This window comes from Thermobia domestica, chromosome 1 (genome assembly GCF_964235325.1).
Source record: "Thermobia domestica chromosome 1, izTheDome1.hap1.1, whole genome shotgun sequence".
NCBI lineage: Eukaryota > Metazoa > Arthropoda > Insecta > Zygentoma > Lepismatidae > Thermobia > Thermobia domestica.
This window is the reverse complement of record NC_137454.1, coordinates 260094511-260119865: the sequence shown is the minus strand read 5'-3', so window position 1 is coordinate 260119865 and position 25355 is coordinate 260094511. Positions and strand designations below refer to the sequence as shown.

Sequence of the window (25355 nt, the reverse complement as noted above, 5' to 3'; positions counted from 1 at the left end):
ATTTTGCATTTGCGTTTTTCATTTACTTCGACGGAGCCCACCCCCAAACCTCTGGGGCACCGCTCCGGCAGCTCTGGCGTATTTACGCCACTGACTACATCCTAGATGATCTTGCATGATCTGAAAATTCACAGAATCCGACCTTGAATATTGTAAGTTCCGATTCTCAGGTAATATACCGTATCGGGCAACCCTGCAACAGACCATTCCCGTTAAACCTCTAAACAACAATGACGCAAGAAAATGAATCCTTCTGATTGGTCGTGACGTTCTCATGTAAAGCACATGATCCTTCAGTTTCAAGAACTTGATAACTCTAATAAAGAGAAGCTTGTGTTGTGTTAATCAGTTTGTGAGCGAGCATTATTTGTGTGTTGCTAAGAAAGTGATTTAGTGAAATTTACAGGTAAGAAACTGTTGGTAGGTTCGAAGTTGTATCAGATTCTACAACTATTGTTAAATGTATTGTGTGCGTCTCGTTGGTTTTTAATTCGTTTTCATCGAATTCTTGTGATGAAATATATTCGTGTCTGCGTTCTGAGTGGCCGATTTTTGGGAAGCTTAAAACGTCTAAAGTTATCGTTATTACAATTATTTCGATCTGCATTGATACCAGTTGACTTTACTTCTAATGAATTAAGAGACAAATAATATTTCTAGTCTATGTAGTAAAAAAAAAAAAAAAAAAAAAAAGTGCATTTAGCGTTACAATATAACATCGGCGATCGTAAGGGGGCGTTTCCTGTTGGCGAATACACAATCCAAGAAAAGTTTCGGAAGTGTTGCAAAGCGGTGAGTTTGAACATATGCTGAAATTACTTTATTTATAAACATAATATACTATTGTAAGAATGAAAATACGGTAATATTAATGCACGATGTAATTTTCTTTCTCGTTAATTTGAATCATTTGGAAGTTAAATTAGAATTTTCTTCCAGCGATGCTTTAAAACAAAGCAAAAATTTTGTTGATTTGAGTTTATCGAGGCCATATGCGAGAATTGGACCTAGAGTTTAATGTGAAAATCGAACCATACCCGCAACCGAATTCTAGTCTCCCATACACTAACCATTTAGCCAGGTGGAAGCTTAAAGCGAAAAATTGGGTTATGTATCTTTACAGAAAATTCAGTTAGTTCAAAGTTTAGAAGTTATTAAATTATTCAGTCAACGTGCCCTGCGGGCTCTAACCCGCCTTCAATCGCTAACGCCTGCTCGGCAATACTATATTAATTAAATATTAAACTTTGCTACAGGAAGGAACTAACCTAGCTGCTAATCTATATAGGGGATCTGCGTTCTAGAACCTTCCTGCGTAGTCATATTCAAAACTAAATTTTCTCAACTTTTTGCGTAATAAAGTTAGGATTGCCATAATTCAAAAATGAAAATAAGGGACGCTGCTAAATTACGAAAATGTTTGAAATGCTTAAAATGAAATGAAGTGTTATATGCAAATTTACTTTCTTGCATTAGACAGTTCAAGTATTACTAATCACATTTTTAGTCATTTTAGTAAACCTTCTCCCTAGTTAAGCAAACGTAAGGAGATGATTTACCCCTTCCCTGGTAAGCAAATTATTATTATTATTCTCAGGAAGATCTTTTATGTTACGTGGCTTTCAGAGTCTGTTAGTCATTCAAATGGTGGCATAGAAGGGGCAACGGAAACGCGTAATCACTGTCGCGTAAAAAGAAGGAAAACTAAATCTGCCGCAAATAATTCAAAAAATGTTTTCCCCCACCTCATAAGCTTCTATTTTATTTTTTAAAAAAAATATTACTCCAACATGTTCCCATTGTTTCTTCAGTTTTATTAATTAAAACAATGGATTTTTCTTGAATGGTCAGCGGAAAATTACCAAAAATATCGGTCAGAGATTACTGATTAAAATATTTCAGAAGCAAGACTCAAATTGAAACAGAGTACTAAAGATAAGATTGAGCAGTAATACCTTTTGTCCATGCCCAATGAAACGAATACTTTGTTCATGTCAAAGTAGTTAAATCGTGAACTAACTTAAATCCGTGTTTTATGCATTGAATTTTCTTTTTCTTTTTTCTTTTTTTCAAATTCTGAATTGCCGTACTCAGAAGTTGAAGAGAATAATTTTATACAATAGAGTCCCGATTATCCGAGCTAATGTGGACCGGACCTAACTCGGTTAACGGATTGATACACAAGACAGTTTTGTAGTACAGTACCAATGCCTAAATGACTTGCCACCTTTTTAGTACTTTCACACGATGTAATCGTTTAATAGCAGTAAGTTTATCTTCTAGGGATAAAACAAGTTTCCTTTTTTCAAATAATTCCTACAAACAGTTCTCTTATATGTTGTTCGAGAAAATCCACCTGTTGTGACTTTGACACAGAAACTGAAGGTCAACACGTACAACAATTAAAGCTTGCTTGCTTAAATGCGATAACATCGGGCGGGATTGCTATTTTTACTCCAACTTCATTTGTGCTTTGTTACTGGAACAAAACTCTGCAGATTGCTTATCGTTATAACCAGGTTAGTTTTTGAAAGTTTTTTTTAAGATATTAAGCTTGGATAATAGAACCTCGGTTAATCGAGACTCCACTGTACTTAATCCTGTGGAAAAGGCAAACTATAATATTCCCTTCCTTTCTTCTTCGCTGTAATCCGGGACATTTAAGTGTCCTGAGAAATATTTTCGGGACGAATGTCAGCCCTAAATAAAACGACTTTATGATCACTGTTGAAAAAGCGGAAACTGTGAAACTGAGACCTGCTATTGTGTTAATTTATATATACAGGATGGAACATTTATCTTGATACGCCCTTGTAACTTTTAAACTAATGGACAGAAAAACAAATTTTTGTACCTTGTAAATATCTGCAGAGGGATATTGGTTGGCATATAACTCAAGGCCAACCCAACATAAAGTTGTAATTTTTCAACTGGCGCTACGTCAGATTATTATATAATTTTCAATATATGCGAAGATCACAATGCTGTTTACCAGTAGCGTACCCAGGAATTTATTTCGGGGGGGGTTCAAACTAAATATGAAGCTATTTTATATTAAAATTGCTAAAATTGCCCCTAAAATTAGGCTAAATTTTAAAAAAGTCGAAATTTCGGGGGGGGGTCCGGACCCCCGTGTCCCCCCCCTTCCGTACGTCCCTGCTGTTTACAGCAGTTTGATATCTTAGACCGTTCGTAGCAATTTATTTGAAATTTACAACTCAGCTTAAAATTGTGTAATTTTAGGAACTTGTAATGTTATAGGAGCAAAGTAAATAAATAATAAAATAAAACAAGAAGTTATCACAATTACGTTATTTTAAGCAATATTTAAAGTTTTAACGGGGGACACGGTAGCTAAGTGGTAGAGCGCGTACCTCTCGTGCGTGGGGTCTGGTTCGATTCCCGACCAAGTAAGTTTGTGGGTGACAATATCGTGGCTGGGTATTCTCGAGATACTTGTTTCCTCTCACTTTATCATTCCACCAATTCTTCCATCATTCACTTGCTTTAATCGTCTCCCCTAACCGAAAGGGTATAAACACGGGACGTTAAAACTGGAAAATTCAGTTTCATTTTTTAACTTTTTTTTTCTTAATGTCTCCCGGATGGTTTGATATCAAATTGCTGTAAACGGCATTGTGATCTTCATATCTATTGAAAACCACGTAGCTAATTGGATGCGATACTTATCTAAAAACTTTTTCAAAATAGTTCTTTGAAAACTATCAAATTTTCGATTCCTTATAACTTTGGTTCTACTTGTTCGAAATAAGTCGTATGATGAGTTTAGTATTAAGTTCGATCCCAACTAGCTTCAAATGAGCTTTGTGGTGAACAAACACCGTGTGCGTGGGTTTTCTCGAGGCTCTCCCGTTTCTCCCACTTTTCTTCATTCCACCTTTCGTTCGTTTCTCATCAGTTTCTAGCCTAGCCAGCATCAGCGTGGGATGTAAAACTTAGTGTTCTAGTACTAGCATTAAGGTGCTGTTTTGTGCATTACCCCATCAGTCTCACCTTCGTTAGTACAGTTTATAAAAGTCTCCGAAATTTGGTTTTTCGATGTTTGATACTGTTGCGTCCTTATTTCCTATTATGTAATTTTCATCTGTATATTGTTTTGCTTTTTCATTTATTTATATTTTGTAGCAGGTTTTTTGTTTCTTTAATATGTTTGTTTTTAAACATACAGTCTGTATTAATCGTGAAGAGGACAAATATTGTCGATGCTTACGTCCCCCATTAAACTTCAATGGGAAGGTTCTTAATACAGCCCCCCCCCCCATATAGGTTAGTACCTAGGATGGTTCCTTTCTGTACCAAAGTTTAATATTTAATTCAAATGGTATTGCCGAGCGAGCGTGAGCGAGTGAAGGCGGGTTAGAGCCCTGCAGGGCACGTTATCAGTCTTTATTACAGCTAAATGGGAAGGGGGACCTGTGTTCTAGAACCTTGCCATCCTCAGTCAATTGGAAAACTGCATGACAGGTGTGCTATTGGAAGTTTTCGTTTTATACGTAGATTTGAATATGTAATAGCCTGCCGTAGTGCTATTTAAAAAAATGAAATAAAACTGTTGGGTTGGCAACATTATTAACTTTGTGGTATCACAGAGTATGCCAATGTCCCATGCCGATATTTGCATACTACAACATTTGTTTTCTGTCTATTAATTAGTTAAAAAGTTACAAGGGCATATAAAGATAAATGGTTTACCTTATATGTACTACCGCTTGCTGTATAGGTAAAGTGTGCAGTGACTGACTAATATATACATAGTACTTGTCAGAATATTAATAAATGGTACTTTGTGATCATTTGTATAACACGATACAGTACAATGCTTCAAAATTACGCATGTCTCATATTTGCATATAAAGTGACAACGTCAGGAAGTACAGATGATTCCGAATGCATATAGCAGAGCTCCCTTTAGGAACAATTGTGTGAAACATAGGAATTACGGTTGCTTTGTAGAGATCATTCTCCCTGGAATGCCTTTGCTTCCAGCAATGGTAACGCTAGTGACTAGTAGAAGTAAGTAGATGTAGTGGTCAAAAGAAGCGCATAATTTCAAGAGGATCCCGCGAGAAAAGACTGTGCTCATTGAGAAAACTGCAGCTATTATTGTAAGGCACTTAACAAAGGGTATTCAGTGTGAGAAATCTTATTAAGCCAGGTATACAGTTTAATGATGGAATATTGCGATACGCCACTTACCTCGTCTTGGGCCGTAACAGGATGAAGATATGAGAATTAAAAGTTTACAATATTTTAAAGTAGGCCTATAATTATGTCTGTTCTCTGTTGCAAAACATGGTCGCTTACTTTGAAGAAAAAAAAACGCAAAGTATTTGAGAATAGAATTCTGATGCGAATATTCTGACCCAGAAGGGGGCGAGAATAGGGAATGGCGAAAACTTGGACAAGGGATTGCATAATTTATACAGTCTAGTAACATTCATTTTCATTAAGTCTAGGAGGCTCAGGTGAGCAGGTCATTCATGTAGCCAAAATGAAAAAAAAAAAAAAAAATAGGAAAGCTTTCAAGATTACGAATGGAAATTCAATCGGAAAAAGTTCATTAGAAAGACCTAGGCGCAGATGGGAAGACAGTATTAAGATGGATCACACAGAAATAGGAGTAGCTACAAAGTAGAAGTAAATTCCAGTTGGGTAAGAACATAAGTCAGTGGAGAGCATTTTTGAATGTGGCATTAAACCTTCGGGTTTCATAGGTCGTAGTTAGCCATACTTTCTGGTTGTTCGGAAAAATTCCTACCTTCAAACGAGACAAAACTATTAAAACTGTTCTATTGGTAAGTCTCCTAGTATTGCTAAATCAATAGATTAGTTTTGTGACTGATAAAATTAACGAGTTTGCCCGAATATAAACAGGTGTTGAACTCAAAACTGTAACTTACCAGTGGCCACGGTGATTCAGTGGTAGAACGTTCATCCAGGTTCATAACGAGGAACTCCTGTACATCAACAGCGGGTTAGTGAGAGAAAAGTATGTTCCTTGCATAAACAAATTACACAATATTAAACACTTTACATTTCCTAATGTTCAATGAAAGACTATTAAACTGAAATATAAAACATAGTTCTGTCTCAAGCGATTCATTTCTGCAAAAAGACTGATTAATACGAGATCGGTAAATTACGTGTCTCTGACACTAAATAATTAGTGTTTAAGCTTTACCTTCATCCCAATAACAGTGTCATTAAGGCATGTCAACACTATACAGACAAAAATTATTCCTTGTCTCTACAAAGTACAAATCTTCAGACAAAATGAAAGCATAAGTTAATATTGTACGATAGTAAGGTAAATGTTTTTTTTCCTTCTGTATTTTTCGATATATAGTATATTGCTTTTAAGAATAATTTTAACTCAGATTATGGAACACATTCCAAAGACAGTACTTAGTTTTTTGTTCAGTTTACTTTGTGGGTTCTTAAACACTCGTTGAAAGGAGTTGCTTCAAATCATTGGACTTTGAATCTCGTGGGGAATCCGTATGCATACTGGCGAGAAAATCTAGAGAAAGATTTTTTTTTTTAAATTTCTATTTTTGCCTCTGAAATTGATCTTCTCAATTTGAAGGAACTAACGGTGTATTTTTTATCTTTTCCCGATATAAAAGACAAAAAATAAATGTGTTCTGAAAAAAATATTAAATTTTAAGAGGTAAAGAATATTGATCAAATTCTATGGAAAGAAAAAGGGAAAACCATAGATGCAGTACGTTTGCCAGTTCCAGAGAATGTGTCTATACAACTGCTAGATAAATGTTCAACGACAAAGGCGTGTTAGTATAACGATTAAAAATGTCATTAGTAACTGTGATAAGAACAAACTTGGATATTATTCCACTGAATTATTCGCAATTGAAATATAAACTAGAAAGAAAGAAAACTAGTTTTAAGGAGAGCTCTTAATGACGTGCTAAGCTTCAGCATACAGAATTTTTTTTTTTTAATTTTGCAAATTGGTAGACTCCTCAAGTAACATTTGAAATTTATAGAAAAGAGTGAACGTGATGTAAGTTTCTATTTACTCAAGAACGGTCTGTTATTTAAGGCGGTATTGTTTAAGTTAAATTTAGGCAATCTGTCTGATGCAAAGCTGTATAGGTTTCAGGCACAAAGGGATCGTTAGGGCAAAAAGATTTTTCGCTTTATTTTCAGGCATCGGAGCTAGTCTCTTTCCATCTAAAAATATCTTTTTGGCCAAAGTCTCTATTTTTGAAACATTAGTCTACTAAGTCTCTTCTTTTTATCCTTACTTAGTCATATTGTTTGGATTGTGGCCAATGTACTAGAAAATGTCAGTAATTAAATAAAAGAAAATAATAATGATGAGTAGAAAATTACATAAATACAAGGTAATAAATATGTGAAATATTACTTGAACAGTGGACTGGTGTACGACAGTACTTCAAGTATATTCCATACAAAGAAAAGTGTTATTTTGGACAAGCAGTCTGTGAGGAAAATTGTAGATCTACTCAAGACTGGGATATTAGCTGAGTTGCACTTTACATTGTCTTCTGCCAAGTTATGAGAAATTTACACATCGTTTTCAGTGAAGTTCCGCTGGTTCTTATTTTACATGCAAAGTTATTAGAAGTCATAGAAACTGTCGCAAACAGAGTGTCTAAATGTGCTGCTGTTGATGAAGTGAAGTCAGCGTCATATGATTGGACCAATTGTAGGTTGTTTGAAACCGACAATTTACTGTCTTGAAAACAAATTGTCATTTCACAGGAAACAAGAAAAGAACTAACTAAACTACCAGAAGTTCTTAGGATGCTCAACAGTTCTTAGTGTAAAAGCACATTAAATTTCAGGTGGTAAAAATTTGGTGCAAAATACAATGACTAATTTTGTTCACATTAAACGAGCACTAGTATTTCTCAATCCTGAGGCTCGAAAATCACAAAGTAGCTGCAGATACGTCAGAACTGTAGCAAAAGCCAGATGATCAACTTGTTGACGAATGGAAACGTTTACAGCAAGAGCATGAACCTGCTGGAAGTGAAATTACTTCTTCACTTATTGACAGTTACTGGGCTCTTTTTATGGGACTTCAGAAGGTGGATGGTTCACCAAAATTTCCTCTAGTAAGTAAAGTAATAAAAGCTGCACTCTGCCTGTCTCATGGTAATGCACATATTGAAAGATTTTCAGTATCAAAAAGTGCTCTGACAGAGGAAAAGACTCAGATGTCTTGTAGAACCTTAAACAGTATTTTGATTGTGAAAGATGCCTTAAAGTTTTATAACAACAAGCCTCATCTCGTTCCAATTTCTAAAAAAAAAAAAAAAAAAAAAAAAAAAAAAAAAAAAATGATTACCTTGGGTCTAAATGATCATGAAAGTTTCTGGAGGAACAATGACTAGCCCAGAAAAGAAAGAAAAGTTGAAAAAATCAGAACAAAAACTGGAAAATGCAATTAGTGCCTAGAAGAACATAGAAGAAATTGAAAACCAGCTTAATGAAAGGAAGAGGAAGTATAGTGAGACCAAAGAATCCGCAAGTCCTCTGCTTGGTGAAGCCACAGATACTCTTAAAAAAGGAGACCTAAAGTAGGCACAAATCGCTCAAGAGATGTTGGAAGGTGTCATGTGATTGAAAGAAGAGTAATGCAAAGAGCACAAAAACATTCAAGCTCTTCAGAAAAGTGTTGCAAAAAAAGATGCTCTAATTACATAGTTGTTTAATGCACGGTCAATGAACTGAAATTTATCCAAGTGCAAAGTTTTTCTTTTATACAGGGTGTTTCAAAACAACACAATGTTTGGAAGGTGATTCCTGATATCAAGATAAGACTAAAAGTATAGACCAACCTGGATGCACAAATGCTTCCTTTCGGAGTTGTAGGCTGCCGACAATATATAAAAAATAAACTTTAAACACCCATAGCTCCAAAACTATGGGACCTACCATAGTCGGGTCAAGATTTCGCTCAGGAACTAATACGTGCCCTATTCAAAATTGCAGGTTTCAGAATCCTAAGGTACTTACGCGACCATTTTTATATAGGGAGTTTGATTATGGGCAAATAATTTGAAGTACTCATCACGTACCTCGATGAAAATTGTTGCGGAAGTACTACAGGATTCTGAAACATGGATTTTTGGATAGGACACGTATTAGTTCCTAAGTGAAGTCTTGACCCGACTACGGTAGGTTCCGTAGTTTTGGAGCTATGAACCTCTAAAGCTCATTTTTTCATGTTTTCGGCAGTCTATAATTCCGAAAGGAAGCATTTGTGCACCTCGATTAGTCTATACAGTTTTGTCTTATCTTGGTGCCAAACCCAAAATCACCTCCCAAACGTTGTCGGCGTTGTTTTGAAACGCCCTGTATATTATGTAATGCTCCTGAGATGTCAAATCATAATAATATCGTATCTTTGAAAATAAGCCAATCCCCATCCAGGACAAGAAATAAAAGCTTTGTTCTGTTGGACTGTACAGCTGAGTTGTCCCTCAGCTTTCTTTGTGTCCGAAAATTAAAAATGTCTTCAATCATTTGTGAAGATTGGAAAATAGATAAATATATTTTTTATTTCTGGTCTTAACCGGCATCTTGGCAGGGGTAAATCACTATTTAAAATGTTAAATTTTCTGACATAACTGAAAGTTAATTTGTGAAGTTCCTTATTAGAGGCGGGTTGGTCTTCAAAGTCTCCTTTTTTGCTTTATTTAGTCTACGAAATCTCCTTTTGTACTTCATTTGGTCTACAAAGCTATTTTCAATGCCATTAGATGCTCCGATGCCTGTATTTTGATTTGTAGAAAGAAAACTGAAAGATAGTTATCTATAAAGGGCTTATGATTAATCCTATATTTATGCTATTTACACAAAAGGACTGATGTTTAATGAAAGTGATTGATTTTTTTTTGTTCTCTTCCACCGGGAATCGAACTGGGACCACATGCACCAGTCACACGCTCTAGCCACTAGGTCATTAGGAGCATTAGGCCTTTACACCTTGAAGAATAATGAAATTTATCATTTACGTCAAACCACTTTTGTTGTTTATCATTGCAACAAAAGTTGTGTATTTCTGTAAGTGGAAATTTTATTTTTTAAAGGTACAAGGAACGGTGTATCTCAAGTTCATAAAAATAATAATAGCAATAGGGACCAACAGCAATATAAATTAGTTCATTTGCCTTTGTTGGGGCATCTATAACATAAGATTTTTTTTTCTCTCTAAAGTCAATGCAGGTTTGAAAACAATGAAGTTCGTCAGCTCCGAATCGAACCGAGGCTATAACTCAAGTACTGTAAATTGTAAAGATACTTAATTGTATAATCTGCTACAGGAAAGCAAGCATGGTAGTTAAAAAGTAAACTTCAAGAAATTAAAAATATTCTCTTAACAAAGATAGTTGTTTTTTTACTCTACAGGTGGCGTTTATTAGTGAATCATGATTTAAAAGATGATATAATGTAATGAAAAACTTAGGTCTGTCTGGAAGAGTTTTCTAGATTAGGGAATAAAAGTACTTTCAAATTTGTCACACGTATGTGCCGTATAGGTTAACAGGGTATGTATGACACACGCCATGGATATTGGGAATAAGCAAGATTAGAGGTGTGTATAAATCCTGTTTTATCTAATTCTTTTGATTAACAAATATAAAGTTATTTGTTTAGATGGGCTTTAAGGGGAAAAGAACCTTGTAAAATTGTATAGTGAACAACAGCAGTGTGCGAAATCAATAATCAAACTGAGGAGGAGGGAGAAGTAAGTTGTGTAGTTTCTGGAGAGCCAATACAAGTTTTATTTAGATAGTTTCTAAGGGATATTCTAAGGAATAACACTTTACAGAATAGGGGAGGCTCAGACTTTAGTCATTGTATATATTTGGAAAAAAAAAAGTTAATGAAAGTTTGTATATGAAGTGTTACTAATTTGCTAAAGTTATATAAATTTCTTTCAGATTTTTATTCAGCCAAGATGCCTGATGAGACAAAAATGGAAATTTCTAACTTGGAATGCGTGAACAGATTATCTAAATTACCAGTTGTTGAATTCGCATGGAATCAGACGACAGATCTCTACGGGAAAGTCAAGGTGAGATTTCTACAGAACTAAAGCGAAATTTAACTTTGTCTTGCATAAGTGGAAAATATTTTTGAGATGTTCAATTCAAATTTAGGTTGAAACACCAGATTTTTTTGTCATTCATTTTGTTTTTAATGAAGACACGTTAGATGTTCCAAATTAAACTATTTTAGAATTAGAATATCAAATTGTCAGATAAAATACACCTGTAACTGAACAGTTTATCGATGTGTGAAGTCAAAAATCTTAAAGCTAGATTTATGATCTAAGTGAATGAATTATGGCATTGCTGTGTCTGGTAGACGATATAAAACTTAAGATTCCACTTGTTCTCTGTTCGACTTATTAGGAACTTACCACAAAGTTTTAAAACAGTCTTTAATATGTAATGTTGACATATTCGCTTAGATCAATTTAAGTATGTCAACCATTGAACGTTATGTAAATTTGATTGAAAATACATATGCTGACTTCAAAGTTGTCAATTTAATTGGATACTAATTCCCAATATATGGAAGTTTGCCACGTGTGCATTACCGAAATTTCAATATTGAAGTTCGAATTTCCAGATCTACGGAACCTGTAACTAATGAAATGCATTAATGGATTGTGCTGTATTCTCAAAAGAAAATAAGAACTAAAAATGAGATTGATCGAGAATAGAACTACGCTACCTAGCCTACTTGTTCTACTCAGTCATTCAGATCACGTGAACAATAAGCTAAAATATAATTTCAAGACTGTTGTTTCTTAGCTTTCATTTGTTTTAGATAGATAGAGTATGACAATTTTAACATCGTTGACAAGGAATTATTTGTTTCACTCTTATCTAAATTGTTTTATATTAGTTTTCCTCTTTTCAAAGTTTTTGTATTATAATAATTATTATTATTATTATTATTATTATATAGTAATGTAGTGCTGATACCACACAATGCGCTGTATTTTTGCTAGCGAGCTTCTTTGGGGCACTGAAGTTAAGATTATTATTACTAAGATAAGGAACAGAAAAAAAAGTTTAAGGGCACTACCTTTGGTGAGACATTTCTTCGTAGTTTGCTGTTACACTTATAAACTTTTTGTCTTGGTGCAAGGTTTCAAACAGCTTTCCACGGCGATCTTATATTTCTTTTTCTCCCCACTTAAACATCTTGATGCTTCCCAAAAAATACTGTCGCCGTATCACAGTTTGGTTGAGAATCTGTCATGAGTATACCCTCGAAGTTCCATAAAACACTGGCCATCACTATACCATGAACAGTTTCACATGAAGTATTTTGGGAGTAGGGATGAGGTTGTTTTCCACTGCTTTTAAACTTGTTTTGTCTTAGGTTAAAAGCTGTGGATGTAAATCAGATCCTGAATTACGAATCTTCGCTACATCCTGCTTGTATCCTCTTCGTAAAGATAATGTATTCACAAGTGAGTACTCACATTTTCTTCCAAAAAAGTTTGTTGGGGAGAAATTAAAATGATTTAGAGCTGCATTGGGCACTATTTGATATATCTTGGCTCCGGCGCAGGGCGATGCTTCAATTCCGAGGGAAGGGGACAAAAAATATATATATACCTGAAAAGAAATCTGCACTCGCTGCCGACGTTCAGCGTTCAGACGTTTGGAAATGTATTTGGCCGATATTTCCTCATGCTCTGCCACAGACCTATGTGCTCAACACTTCGTCGGAAGATGTAACTTTTTATGCGAAATGCCAATAGTTTCTATAATGCATCAGAGGTCTTCGATTCTACAATATCATGTGATGGATAACATCAGTGTATTTGAGTCAGCACTGTTAAAGGTGCACCAGAACGAAGTTCATCAATGGACGTTTGACATTTTTGGAAATCTGCAAATTTAATTTCTCATAGTAGCATCAGGTTGCAAAATTTCTTAGATTGACACAATATGGGTTAATATTAAGCTATGAAGAAATAATTATTACGACTGTTACTTTTTATAATCACCCTGTACTGTTTGACCCAAGAGGACTTAACTTTATAAGAAAGGAACTTTTCACCGTTGTCCTCGTCCTGTTTAAAGTAAATCCGACATCAGTTCATCTTAATTTTTTTTCTACATCACTTTGAATAGAAATCAGTCCATTCAAGTGGTGTTGCTTCGTGAATGTTCTGAGGCATTTATTATTGTTAGTAGTAGTAGTACTAGCGTTGTGTGGCGTTGATATTTTCTCAATATTGAATATCAAAAGCAATCATTAGCCATAAGGCAACCGTGGAGTTGGACTCAAATAATAACCAGTACATTGTAAACTACACGTTGTCTCACTAAGATAGTCGGAATTCTTAGTTCAGGTGTTCTCTTTTGAGATTGATAAGAAATTAAAAGCTTGGTAAAGAATGGAATGCATCATATAAAGAAATTATTACAACCGAGGTTTTAGCTAGGCATACTGCACTTCTGTTGATTGGACGCAAATTGGTGCTTTACTCTTGTTCGTTCGAGTACAGACTTTTCTGATTTTAGATCTATATGCAATAAATACAGTAGAATCTCCAGTTGTATTTTTGACAAAACTGAGCTACTAGCTTGTCTATAGAAAATTGTTTTCTTTTGACTTCACATTTAGGAGTCCAATAAAGTTGTTGGGTGGACACTGAGCACTGCCGAAACAACATTGGAAAAGGCTTTGCAGCAAGCTGCACCAATTGCAAATAAACTTGAACAGCCAATTCGTGCAGTTGATGGAGCCTTATGCAAAGGAATAATCGCTGTTGAAGAGAAGATTCCCCTTGTGAAACAACCACCTGAAGAAGTAAGTGTACAGTAGAGTATTGTCTGAGGTAATCTTAACGTCTGATATGTTAAGATTGAAAATCAGTTTGTGTAATGAAGTTTCAGTTAGGGCCAGTTAACTACATTTTTTTTTTCAATTACTGTAAATTATTCGAATAAGTGACCTCATAAATTTTATGGGCTATAATTTAATCAGTGCAATTTGAGCATAATTTGTTCTGGAGCATTCAAGATATTGTACAAAGATTCAGTTTCTTTAGTAGGTAGCGAGAGAATAGAGCTTTTTTAATTGATTTAGTTTCTCTCCATATCTTTCAAAAACAGTGTATATTTTGCATCTATTTGTCAGACTGTCTCTGAATGATTGTTTTCATTTAGATTTATGGTGTTGCGAAATCCTCTTTGCAACCAACAATTGAGAAGATATCCACAATGAAGCAACTGGGAACAGAGAAAATTATTGCTATTAGGGACTACGGTTGGAGCAAGGCCAATGAGCTTTTGGCTACAGAGTATGGAAAGGTAGCCGTTAGCACCTTAGACACTACGGCAGATCTTGCACATCAGTATGTGGATTACTATCTTCCAGCAACAAAAGAGGAAGAAGCCCAGGAAAAACAAGGTATAATAATTTATCATAATATTGATATTAATCCCTTTTTCAAATTTAAGGTCGAGTGCTTACTGTAATTTATTTGCGTTGATTCAATAAGGAAAACTATTCACAATTTGTGTACATTAAATGTAAACAACGTGGAAGACTAGCATGTTTAGTGTGAAAAGAAAATGAAAAGAAAACCTAAGGAATAAGAACGTGTGTTTATACATAAGGTTAAAGCGGTAATATAATGTATTGCTTTCACGATTTGGCTAACATTGGCGTGGTACGGTTAGCTGAAGTGAATCTGAGACTGTGGCTCAAGACGAAATGTATTAACCACTTAACTAATATTTTAATCATATGATACGGATATTTGATTTAAACAAATTAGTTACTGATATTTGAATTAAACAAATGTTTAGTTTCACATTTTGAAGTTGCGATACTTTCAAACTATAAGAATCCAATATTGCAACGAGTGATCGTAGGGTGTAAATATAAGTAAGGGGGAAGATGAAGCCGGTTCTATTAACGCTTAATCTGTCGAATAGTTTCTCTTACAATTTTTGCTCTGATTCCTATTGAGACAAGCAAGCAGGCAACAGTTCTAAAAGATTTCCCATACTTACGGGGAGTTTGGAAGTTTAAAAATGAGAATATTGCTGTAAAATTCGACAATTGGTAGGTTTAAGGCAGGTAGTCCGATTAAGAGATGCGGTAGTGCAAAATTGGTGAAATGTGTCGATGATACAAATAGTTCTAATTAAGAAATCTAGTTCTTTCGGAATCCATAACGCTGAAGTTCTTAGATTTTCACATAATTTAACCGTGTATCCTTAATAGGTCATAATTACTATTATTATTAAAAAAAAAAAAAAAAAGCCTCCTTGAAAGTATTAAGAGCTGACTAAATTCTTAAAAATCATGGTAACAAAACTATAAAATGCTTATTAAAACAATTCTTGTAGAAATAAGTTTGATTCAAGCGCTTAAATTCTTGTACACTCATGTCCAAAATTCTTGTCGCATGTCTATAAATATGTTGTAGGAATATAATTTGATAACGAATTCGCCCGGTATTTCTTATAATGTTAGTAGGTATATAATCGGCAAAGACACATGTGGCAAATTTCATGTCAAAAGAACAATAAAACTAAAATAAAACTTGTCCATTTAGCAACATTTTGTTTTACTCACTCTAATTTTCGTATTTATAATTCTTTTCCTATGAAATTTAACACAAATATAAATTTGCCGCATATACACATAGTATCAGTATTAAAAGTACCCTGAAAAATAATTATCGAATTATATTCTTACAAGAAGACAGTTATAGATATGCGACAATCATTTTGGACATGAGTGTACGTTTGCTGAAATTTACAGTGCAAGATTTAAACTTCAGAAGTTAATTAAGGGTTTCCAGTTACATTTGTGTTTAAGGGCGTATGAAACTAATCCCCGTATTTAATTTTGCATGCTGCGAGATATGTATAACGCTGACAAAGAATATTTGTCAAGTTAGTAAAAGTATTAAAAAATTTACATTACGTTTTTAGTTTTCGTTCTTTAAATTTTTCATCTGCAATTTCTTTAATTGGAAAGAATTCTGACTTGAACGTGAAAACTTAGAGAAATATATGTAATGAAATAGAAGAGTCAAATTTTATACCAAGTCTATAGATGCATAGATAATTGAAATTTAATTAACGAAATGGTGGGAAATGGCTGTCATTTCAGAATGCTGAGTTAGTGGCTGTTACTGCATCGGCATAGTGAGACGGTTAATGCATGGTGAACTGGAGATCAGGGTTTTATTCGTTCTTTCACATTTTCGCTCATCAGATTTTCTTTGATATTAGATATTGGGAAACAGCTTTAACAGTTCTTTATTTCTGTTGTTACTTTGATTTTTATGTGCCATAATTGAAACTAAAGAAACCAATACTTTGAATCTTTTTTTTTTTTTTTTTCTGTCATTTAGCTATTGCTGCTTTGAATGAGAAAAATCCTGATGTAGATCAAATGACTCATACAGTTGAGGTTCTCAGCAAATTATCCAGCAAGATCAGACGTAGAGTGTATAGGGCACTTTCTCTTCAGATGAAGGGTTTGAAGAAGCAAAGTGAAGAAACAATTGCCTCTTTAACAAATATTATGGATGTGGTAAGTGTGGTTTGCCTACGTAGATTTTTGTGCTATTGATTGTAAGAACATAGCACATAATGTTAATCCTAGTATTTACATATAAGACATTCAGAGTAGTAAATTCGAACTCATGTTGAAGTTCGCCCTTGCTACCCGGAATTCCTGTGTCTACTCCATTAGAGTAAGGCCGCGCTAAGAAGAGCTCTGATAACTCTCACGTGCGATCAAGCGCGGTTGCCACATTTATCTTCTGTAACAATATAAATATAACAAGGGGCACATTTTGTGGAAATGAATCATATATGTATTACAACAAAAATATTATTTAACATTATGCCTGACGAAAGTATTCGACAAAAGAAACAAACAAATTAATATTGCGTTATGATGGTTTACAAAATCGTAAAGAAAACAACCGTTACTTCTAAACACGTAGGGCCTTATGCAAAGTCGTTTTGACATATGATTAGCGTCATACTAAATGCCTGACTACTGCATGGAAACATATGTTAGTCGAACTCTTTAGTATGAGATCGGGCTAAGCGGTTAGCGTACGCCTTTGGCATGGGAGACCCCGGTTCTATTCCCGGCGGGAGCTCATGTGGTTCGGATTCCACGTTAATCAGTAGGTCCAAGTCTCATATAGCCTCGCTGTTGAAAGAGAGAAACTCAAAATCAGTTCAACTCTTTAGTAGGACACTAAACACGCGTCAGAACGACTCTGCTAAGACCCATAATGTTATATATTTTTTTTAATGAAAACTACTTGCGTTAGAGAATGGCTTTCAATTATAGATAATTTAATTCCATTTACTATAGAAATCTTACGCTTTTTTCCTAGGGTGGATAAAATTTCCGTCGGTTCAGCGAGGTCTTTCAGGCACTTCTCTTTTGTGATTCTTTTCACAGTTGTAGGGCTAATGTATAAAGCTGAATCTACTTTCAATCACTTTATTCAATGGCAATAAAGGACCGTAGTTACGTTCTTTCTCCAAATATTCCCTAAGATTAAACACAAATTCCCGTTCTCCTTTAGCCTAACCGGCATAACCGTGGGACGTAAAACTCAAATTCCCGTGCCTGACTTGTCAAGGGCACCCCCTTTCCGCACTTCTTACGCACTTCAGGCATTGTGTTCATAAACACAAACATACACACACACACACACACACATACACATACTAAATTTATATTTTAGGTCTATGTGAATAATACGAATACAAACTATGTTCCACTGATGAATGAAAATAACACAATATTCACACCAATGTACTGAGATGATAGCACAAAAAATCAAAACAACCTGACAACACAAACTTTCACAGTAATGAGTAGGTATAAATGCGACAACACTGTTCGGTTACCATGGAAACAACCTAGTGTTTCCAAATGTATTTTTGTGGGTCTAAACCTATCCTCCCCTTCACATATTGATGAAAAAATGTCTTCTACGAAAAGACAAACATAGCTGTATCACGTTCGTTACTTTCCAACCACTCAATTTCTAAATCAGTCCTTATGAAAAGCTCATTATAACAATCTCTGTAATATATAGAGTATGTAGGTACATTTTTTCCTTATGTCAACAAATTTCCTACAAAGATCATTAGAAATTATATTCATTTCAGCCTGACATTCCAAATAATGGTTCATTGCCCTTGAACTTTAGAAGAGCCGTACAGACTCACCACCCTCTTCGCTTTCAATTCCACGAAAACCTACTCCCTGCGGCGATAGGGGGGTGGACCGGTTGTTGTTCCATGTAACTCCACTTCTATTTACGTAGCAAATTTGTCAAAAGGACAGAGTTGTGTCAATAAGTGGAAAAAGAAAAAAGTATTCATTGTGGCAATAACTTTAGGCCTAGTGGAACTACGTTGTGCTGGAATGTTGAGTAAAGTGAAGTACGATTATTTTTTTAAATATCTAGTTTGTAAATATTTCAACTTATAATCTGATTCGATCAGTGATAAAGTAATTCGATTCATTTATCGTTCTGTCATGTGGTCGCTTTGATTCTTCTTGCTATGACGGTTCGCAACACTGTCGTCAACTTACACGATGTTAGATCTGTCCGAGCTCAGGTTACGATGGCCCTAGTCTAGTTAAATATTCGTATAAAAATCTTTAATCAACCGTAGATGTTGACATACGAAAATTTTCAGTTACAAAGAATGAGTTTGGAAGCACTGCATAAGTGGTATTGTAAGTCCGTTTAGCATGTAGATTTGAAACTTGTAATAACTGACGTAATACCATTTGGAAAAATAACTGTTGGGTTAACAACAGTGTTAATCTGGTGGTATAACAGGGTCTCCCTATCGATATTTGCATAGTACGAAATTAGTTTCGTATCTATTAGTTTAAAAGTTACGAAAGCGTATAAAGATAAATAGTTCACTCTGTATATATTTATTAATGCACATTGATTCTACTGTACCTCTTTTGATAATTCTGGCGTAACACGTGTCTATGAAACTCGAGCCGTTTTTCTTTGCAAATTAGAAAAGAACGCATTTTGTGTAATTGTATAATAGTAGTAATAATTAACTTGTTTAGCTGTTGTAATAACTGAATGTTTAATTACATATAGTATTCCGTGTGGTCTGATCATGAAATTGAGTATTCTCTTGAACACTATGAATAATACCCAAATGTATTATGCAGTTTGTATATTGCATACTTGAACTCTAGTAGACTTCAGTATTCATGACAATGAGAACTTCAGTATATTAACTGTACGTTTTTATCTCTATTGGTGTAATATTTATTTATTCTTACAGCTAGCAAAATATAATGTAGATCCAAAATCTCTTGCTGAGAAGGTGAATTCACTTTGGGTGGAATTAAGTAAGGAACAGGAAGATGATGAGGCTTCAGCAGTAACTTTGGAACAGAAGAGTATTATTGTGGCTCGGAAGTTGACTCGTGGTGTTATAAACTTCTGCAACCAAGCTCAAAATAATCTTTCCGTGCTGCCAGAAAACCTAAAATCTCAAATGGACATGGCAGCTGAATACGCCAGAAATTTGTACCTTCAGTTGAAGGTAAGAAGCACATTTTATTTAAATAAAACCTTATTTTCTGTTAAATGTAAGCTTCCGTTTACAATAAAGTAAAAATGAGTGCTCTGGAGATATTTGTTACTTGAAGTGGGAAATACGTTACTTCGTGTAGATTAAAATAATAAAGTGGCAACTTAAGTTCGATTCAACTTGTATTGTAGAATGAAGTTCCATAATTTTAATACATTACATATTTTAGAACATAGTTTTCAAAATTACCATCATATACTCGACACATGCTCAGATTCGAAGTAAAACTCCTTTAGTAGAAAAGTTCGTATATGAAGTAATGGTAAGAATAACTTAGTGTACAGCAGTCTAGCTTTGAACTCTCGCTCAAGTCATCGGATAGAAAGAAGTAATAGGTAGAGAGGAAAATTTAAAGAATAGGTAAACACTTACGAAAAACCTGGTTATACACGATATTGAAACCTTTTTAATTTTTTCCCCCAATATTCCACGTATTTCACGTATAACAGAACATTGAGTTATCTTCGCAGTGTGGTTAGTACGGACACCCTGATTAGGGTTTTGTTCTGTGTGGGCTACGCTGATTCAGATCTTGCTTTAAACAGTAGGTGTGAATACATCGAACTCGAAGTCCGAAAAGAAGCGTTATACTGCAACCAACCGATCAGTCCCTGTAAATACTGTATCATGATTTCTATAAGTTTGTCGTTATGGCGTATTTAGAGTGGCTGAATCTGTGACGTATCCCGCAGAAAAGCTCCCCATGTTGCGTTATATACATTGAACTGGGCAAGAAATTCTCGTTGATTGAGAGTTACTAGTTCGTGTTTGGAACATCATTCTAGGATAAATTAAAATCTGAACAAAGGCTGCCATGTATAGTGCGCCAATCTATATTGCCCTTTAAGTAGATTAATTTTAATTGTTAGAAAATTTTTGCCTTTCCCATATATCTAACTCTGTACAAGATGTAACGTCAATACCACACAAGTAGCATAAATTCACAAGGAACGCTTTCCAATTGTGAAAAATGTTCAGAAATTGAAAATTTAGTAGATACTTTAGAGACATGACTTTTCTGAAGTTGGTGGGTGGTAAGGGCCAAAACGAAGTTGCGGTGCAATGTAAAACTTGAAGGTCGTATATCTGACAGTTCCTTCCACTGACCGGAGTATGTACTTATTTATTAAAATTAATTCGTAACAGTTTTTATGGAAACTTACGAATTAATTTAGTTTTAATAAAGAATTACATACTCTGGTCAGAAAAATATTAATTATTTAAATCTCAGACAAGTTAAAATCTTTGAGAAATACGAATATTTTTCAAGTACACGTTGGCAATCGATGAAAAAATTTTCTTAATGAATACTATCCACAAACTATCCACAAGCGCATCCGATATCAAGTAATGCATTGTTGCAAATTCGGTAGAATCATTTCAATCGGAATAACCAATCGATAATGTTTTCTTTATCTGATTGTGTGGCGATAACTTTTCCAATCTATTTTCATGTTACTTGTGTGCTTAGATTATTTTGAAATATATGTAATATTCATTTGGAATAATTATACTCCAAATAATTAACTTACCGGGAGAGAATTTTATTTCTGGCAATTATATGGTGATATATATTTAGTTAGCCTATATATCAGTATGTTGTAAATGGATTAATGGATATAGACTATCCAGACAAACTGGCCTATAAACTACTTTCATCATAGTTATTAGGTTATAATGCCATGTTTTAAATCAGTTTTTGTAATGTATATTGAATTTGTAGGAAAGAGTTTGAGCACTTTGGCTCCTTACGTTTTGTTTCCAATACTGCTTCGTGGACACACTGTTATACAGAAGCTCGAGATATGTAATTAGTTTCTTTCGTACCTCAGATAAACAAAGTAGCACTGCTTATAATTATATGGGCGCATGAGATGATGATTCAAATTAACAAACAATTGGCTACTTACCAATGAATCCTCTCTTGGATTCATTGGTAAGTAGCCAATTGTTAAAGTAGTACTGCATTGCTTATGAGCTTGGTGATAACGATTGTAAATAGATTATATATTGCAGTATGTATTATGTGTAAGGTTGCGTATTGCTTCCCTATTTGGAAGTACTGGATTTCGAAAAATTGTACTATTATCTGGATTAACATTTGGCTGTTAGCTTCTAGAACTTCAACGGTGTATTAAGCTTTCGAGATTTCCTAAACCCTTGTACAATTACAAAGCATTAGGTGTGTTAGAATGAAGTGTTAAGAAACATGAGGTTGAACATACGACAGCGAGGCTAAATTTTCAATTCTAGAAACTAATTTATTGGATGTTTTGTAGCTCTTCCTATTCCTAATTTAATTTTCTTAATGTTACAGGGTTCCAGTTTCCAAGAATTGTCAGACACTTTGATTTTCCATTTGAAGAATCAAGTTTCCACAATTCAGTCTGTAGTGAAGAGTGTAAATGAATACACAGTTTATTGGCTGGTAAGTAATAGTATAATTCATCATATTAATCTAAATATATCTAGTAAGGATGCTTATGTTGGTAAAGTTTCGTATTTTGACTATTTTACGTTAAGTTCAGTAATGGACAGAAAATTCATTTTTTAAAAACCCGTTCTTGGGTGAGATTCTGAAGGGTCAAATAACTTCAAAGTCTCTTGAAAATTAAATATTTTTTTAATTAAAAATGTATTTAGTATATATCAAAGTACTAAGTGTTCGTGTTGTACAATCCACTAATACAAATATACTGAATCACAAGTTGAAGTCGGCCATATCCTTTCATTGGCTGCAAAATCAGGGAATTTAAATGTAATTCATGTATCATAGATCACAACTTGCCAGAATAGTTACCACTCGTACCACCTTTGAAAATGTGGTCCTGGGTTAGATTATCAGAGGTCGCATCTAAGCAATCTATTTGAATTTATAAATAGCGAGCTCTTATCTGGGACACAAGAGGTAGCCATGGGGCTCAGTTTACGAAGCGCGCATCACCCAACTAAAAGCAGTCTCGCCTGGCTGGCTGGTTGACAATAGCCCTTTGTGGAATTGCACGTGGGAGTTTCTAGCTTAGGTATCACAAATTAATGTAATTGTACAGTTTGAGTGGTTGTTCCCTGCAGTTTCCAACTTTATAAAATTGGAGGTTTATTCGGCATGCCATGTATTAGTTTCATTTGAGAAAGTAAGCAAGCTGTCAAAATAGATTCGTTTTAGCATATTTGATTTTCAGTGAGGGGCCCAATCTCTGTACGCAGCTTGGGCGGGGAAACCGCGTTCCGACTCGCGATAGGGATTCATGCGATTCGACTCATGGGGATGGGTGCAGTTACTCATAAGCTCAGTACTGTAGACACATTAAATACAAAATCAATCTGCCGAATATAACCGTAGTAGCATGATTGGAGAAGATTATTATTTAAAAAAGTCGTGCAAATTATTATTATTATTGGAGTTAAGATAGGGTATTATTATTTCATCGTTATGCGTTTAACGAAGTTATATTTTAATTTAAATAAGTCCGATTTTAGTCGGAAAATAAGTTTATGAAAGTAAATAACGTAATTGACATGAAATATATAAAATTATGAAAATAAACGTAACTACGAGTATCAAACTGAAAGCAAGCGGTTTATATATATATATATATATATATATATATATATATATATATATATATTATATATTATTAATTCCATTGAAAAATTGGCAGCGTGCAGAAAATGTATTTGAAGCAAAAACTATTGTTGGCAGTAATGTAATAGGTTCTAGTGCAGTAACTAACTTCATTTTATAAATACAGTTACAGTCTGTATTTTATAAATACAAATACAAAATTTCTACAGTATAAAAACACTTGAATGCTGCTCAATCCGGCTTTGGAACTATCTGTAACTTAAATAAAAGTATAATTTTAGCAAAGCAAACACTTATTACTAATATATCATTTGCCCAAACTGGAACATAGGTTAGTAATAATGTGTTCGCTTTGCTTAGATTTTGTGAAAATACAGTATGTAATAAATATGAACATTAGTTTGCCATTCGTACACTTTTAAATGTAATTTTGGCTTGCACAGAAATGTTAAAACACATCTTTCGTTCATTTCTCCTTTCCACGTATTGGATTGGATTTGTTTAGCGTCCCGTACAGCAGCAGCGCTGTATGACATTTGGACCTCCAGCTTATCTTAACATAAAATCCGAACCACATGAGCTTCCGTCGGGAATCGAACCCAGGGCTTCCACGCCCCTTTCCACCTGACAAAAGATAGGTAGATCGTAGGGTCAGGAAATACTAAAAACATCCATATCTCACTAGCGGAAAAAAAAAAGTTTGTTGTGCATTTGGAAACTGTTCCTAATCGTTGACCAGCAAGCGGACGAATAAATAATAGTGATATTGTCCTGATATCTTACTCTTCTTGATTTTTAACTTTTGCAACCTTAATCCGATGATCATGTTCTGTCAGCCGAAAGAGAAAGGATTCGAATATAAAGCTATACCAATGGGGAACCTTTAATGGCACCAATCGTTTCGTATATTTGTCAATAATACATAAAAACTATAAACACTTACCGCTTGCTGTAGTTTTGGAAACGTTACTTTCAACGGACAAGTTTCTCGCCTTTCTCCCTTGGATTTGCCGACTTCTTGGACCACATAACAGTAAAAGATGTTCCGAACAAGTTTCTAAGAACGAAGATCACGTAATGTCCAACATTCGTAGGTGAATGTAACATTGATAGCATAAGGGGTAGGGTTGCTTCAATACGGCCAAGTTCCAAGTTAGACAGGTCACCAACTTAAGAGTAATAATTAACACAAATGTTAAAAATGCAAATTCTATAAGAATAGGGCGAATAAGTTTTTACTGTACCAGATTATAGTGATAACTTGATCTCAACACTAGTATGCTTACTTGGACGCTTGTCAGCTTTCTTCGGTTCTTTAATTTTTCTTTTCTTCCATTCCCTATCTGATAAAATATTTTAGCGTAAATATTCAGTATACTTTTTTGTTGTATTGCTTGTCTTTTCATTTTATCAGAATTCGTCAGGTTTTTAGCTTTTATGTATTCTAATATTGGAAATCCTTTATAATTTTTTAAAGGAAATTTTCGTGGAAAAGGCAAATTCTCTTGTGGTCCCAACTTCTGTTGATGATGGTGGTGAAAACATAGAGATGAAATCCCTCCCGCAGAAACGACCAATTGAAGAAAGGCTAGAGCCACAAAAGAAAGCTGCGGTTGAGCCATCAACTACATCAAGGGTTGAAGATAAATGTGAAATTGTTGAAACTGCTGAGAAAGTAAGTTCTGTCCATGAGCAGTCTGGCAGTGAATTAAACTAGAATGCTGATAATTCGTGTTTTATATAAAATTAGCCAAATATTAAACTTTTGTACGGAAAGACTGTAATTTTTACCTTCTACTCCTGAAATGTTATATATTTGTTCTAGAAAATTGTAATATGTATGAATTCAATAAATTTTCATTATTTTCGTATGTGTGATGTTCTTCGTAAAATTGGAAATTTGGCACATTTGTTGCACTACCATTCACTTCTGTAGTCATTGGTTTTCAATGCCAAAGTTTTGCTTTTTTAAGTTAAAACTAGCTGAACCTGCGCTCTCTACACAGCGCACCATTCGCATATGAACATAAATATCCTTATTCCTCACATCTGTACATGTCCCCTTACAGACACAAGTGAAAGAA

General features: G+C 34.5%; 1 protein-coding gene across 1 annotated transcript; it reads left to right on the top strand.

The window, feature by feature from the left end:
* The first annotated feature begins 249 nt into the window (after window positions 1-249).
* LOC145660710 (lipid storage droplets surface-binding protein 2-like) lies at window positions 250-25142 on the top strand. Its single transcript, XM_081726073.1, has 8 exons — window positions 250-406; window positions 10962-11095; window positions 13675-13860; window positions 14220-14463; window positions 16427-16608; window positions 19374-19637; window positions 22003-22113; window positions 24749-25142. Exons 2-8 carry the CDS (start codon window positions 10979-10981, stop codon window positions 24986-24988), a joined length of 1344 nt encoding a protein of 447 aa, XP_081582199.1. The 5' UTR covers window positions 250-406; window positions 10962-10978; the 3' UTR covers window positions 24989-25142.
* The last annotated feature ends 213 nt before the right edge of the window (window positions 25143-25355 follow it).